A 2,500-nucleotide genomic window follows, 5' to 3' on the forward strand; every position below is an offset into this window, starting at 1 on the left:
TGTCCTCTCATCGGTCCTCTCATCTGTCCTCTCCTCTGTCTTCTTATCTGTCCTCTCTTCTGTCCTCTCCTGTCCTCTCTTCTGTCCTCTCATCTGTCCTCTCCTCTGTCCTCTCTTCTGTCCTCTCTTCTTCTTCTTCTTCTTCTAACATCTCAAACAGACATGATAGTGAAGGACACCTTGTGGGGAGAAACTACATGCTCAGTCGAGCGTTGTGTGACATTTCGTGGTCATACGTGCTGTTTTTAGTGGTCACTGTGACATTCAGTGATATTTTTTACACTGATATTGAATGCATATCATGCCCTCACTTTTCCTTGGCATACAATGCAATCTAGGGAGGGGAAAACAAATTGAAAATGTGGAGAAGGTTTGGGGGAGTGGACTTGGAACTAAAATGGCGGTGTGTTTTGACACACAATGGCCGGTAGCCAATGGCTGTGTGTTTTGACACACAATGGCCAGTAGCCATTTCAGTGTTCCAAACACTTTCAAAGGAGCTGGCTGTCAGCTTTAGTGAGCTTTATGTGCAGCTGAGACAGAATCACCATGGGCCTGGCTGCATAGCAACACAACCCAACCACCTCCATGTGTTTAATCACTGATCTATTGTGATGCTGCCTCCAACTCACCTTCAGCAAAACAGAGAAAAAGGATACAAAAAAAGGAACATTTTAACAATATCATTTGTATGAAACTGAGGAAACATGTAAGCGTGTGAAGGTGTGAAGGTGTGTGTGTATATAGTGTGCACCTTGAAAGTTTAGAGAAGCATCCTTCAATATTTTTATCAGCACCTCGACCACCCCTCCCTCTCAGCGTTGTGGTTTCTCCCCATACTCACATCCAAGGCCACTGTTGTTGGACGGTACCACCAAGAGCTCAGCTTGGGGGTTCTTGATGATGTCTCTCCAGTGGATGGTGTCGGCGTGGCACAGGAACTTGTTCTGGTCAACATAAACCCCCCCGTTCAGGATCTCTGTGCAGAGAAGGACACATGTATACACATAATAAGCACATAACCATTAACATGTGTGTGTGTGTGTGTGTGTGTGTGTGTGTGTGTGTGTGTGTGTGTGTGTGTGTGTGTGTGTGTGTGTGTGTGTGTGTGTGTGTGTGTGTGTGTGTGTGTGTGTGTGTGTGTGTGTGTGTGTGTGTGTGTGTGTGTGTGTGTGTGGGTGTTGGTGTATGTACGTATGTGTGTGCGTGTGCTCTTGTTTGTGTATGTATGTATGTACACTGCTTAAAAAAATAAAGGGAACACTAAAATAACACATCCTAGATCTGAATGAATGAAATAATCTTATTAAATACTTTTTTCTTTACATAGTTGAATGTGCTGACAACAAAATCACACAAAAATAATCAATGGAAATCCAATTTATCAACCCATGGAGGTCTGGATTTGGAGTCACACTCAAAATGAAAGTGGAAAACCACACTACAGGCTGATCCAACTTTGATGTAATGTCCTTAAAACAAGTCAAAATGAGGCTCAGTAGTGTGTGTGGCCTCCACGTGCCTGTATGACCTCCCTACAACGCCTGGGCATGCTCATGATGAGGTGGCGGATGGTGCGGGCGGGCCAGTCCATAGCATCAATGCCTTCCTCTTGCAGGAACTGCTGTCACACTCCAGCCACATGAGGTCTAGCATTGTTTTGCATTAGGAGGAACCCAGGGCCAACCGCACCAGCATATGGTCTCACAAGGGGTCTGAGGATCTCATCTCGGTACCTATTGGCAGTCAGGCTACCTCTGGCGAGCACATGGAGGGCTGTGCGGCCCCCCAAAGAAATGCCACCCCACACCATGACTGACCCACCGCCAAACCGGTCATGCTGGAGGATGTTGCAGGCAGCAGAACGTTCTCCACGGCGTCTCCAGACTGTCACGTCTGTCACATGTGCTCAGTGTGAATCTGCTTTCATCTGGGAAGAGCACAGGGCGCCAGTGGCGAATTTGCCAATCTTGGTGTTCTCTGGCAAATGCCAAACGTCCTGCACGGTGTTGGGCTGTAAGCACAACCCCCACCTGTGGACGTCGGGCCCTCATACCACCCTCATGGAGTCTGTTTCTGACCGTTTGAGCAGACACATGCACATTTGTGGCCTGCTGGAGGTCATTTTGCAGGGCTCTGGCAGTGACCCTCCTGCTCCTCCTTGCACAAAGGCGGAGGTAGCGGTCCTGCTGCTGGGTTGTTGCCCTCCTATGGCCTCCTCCACGTCTCCTGATGTATTGGCCTGTCTCCTGGTAGCGCCTCCATGCTCTGGACACTACGCTGACAGACACAGCAAACCTTCTTGCCACAGCTCGCATTGATGTGCCATCCTGGATGAGCTGCACTACCTGAGCCACTTGTGTGGGTTGTAGACTCCGTCTCATGCTACCACTAGAGTGAAAGCACCGCCAGCATTCAAAAGTGACCAAAACATCAGCCAGGAAGCATAGGAATTGAGAAGTGGTCTGTGGTTACCACCTGCAGAACCACTCCTTTATTG

The 2,500-nt window shown here is 48.5% G+C and overlaps 1 protein-coding gene across 1 annotated transcript in view; it reads right to left on the minus strand.

The window, feature by feature from the left end:
- Nucleotides 1-2,500, minus strand: part of LOC106593673 (receptor tyrosine-protein kinase erbB-4) — a 478,474-nt gene that overhangs the window by 55,479 nt on the left and 420,495 nt on the right. Inside the window, exon 4 of the mRNA XM_082963037.1 lies at nt 845-979. Coding sequence (XP_082819163.1) covers nt 845-979 — 135 coding nt within the window. The remainder of the gene's footprint in view (nt 1-844; nt 980-2,500) is intronic.

Source organism: Salmo salar, chromosome 16 (genome assembly GCF_965601325.2).
Source record: "Salmo salar chromosome 16, fSalSal1, whole genome shotgun sequence".
Taxonomy (NCBI): Eukaryota; Metazoa; Chordata; class Actinopteri; order Salmoniformes; family Salmonidae; genus Salmo; species Salmo salar.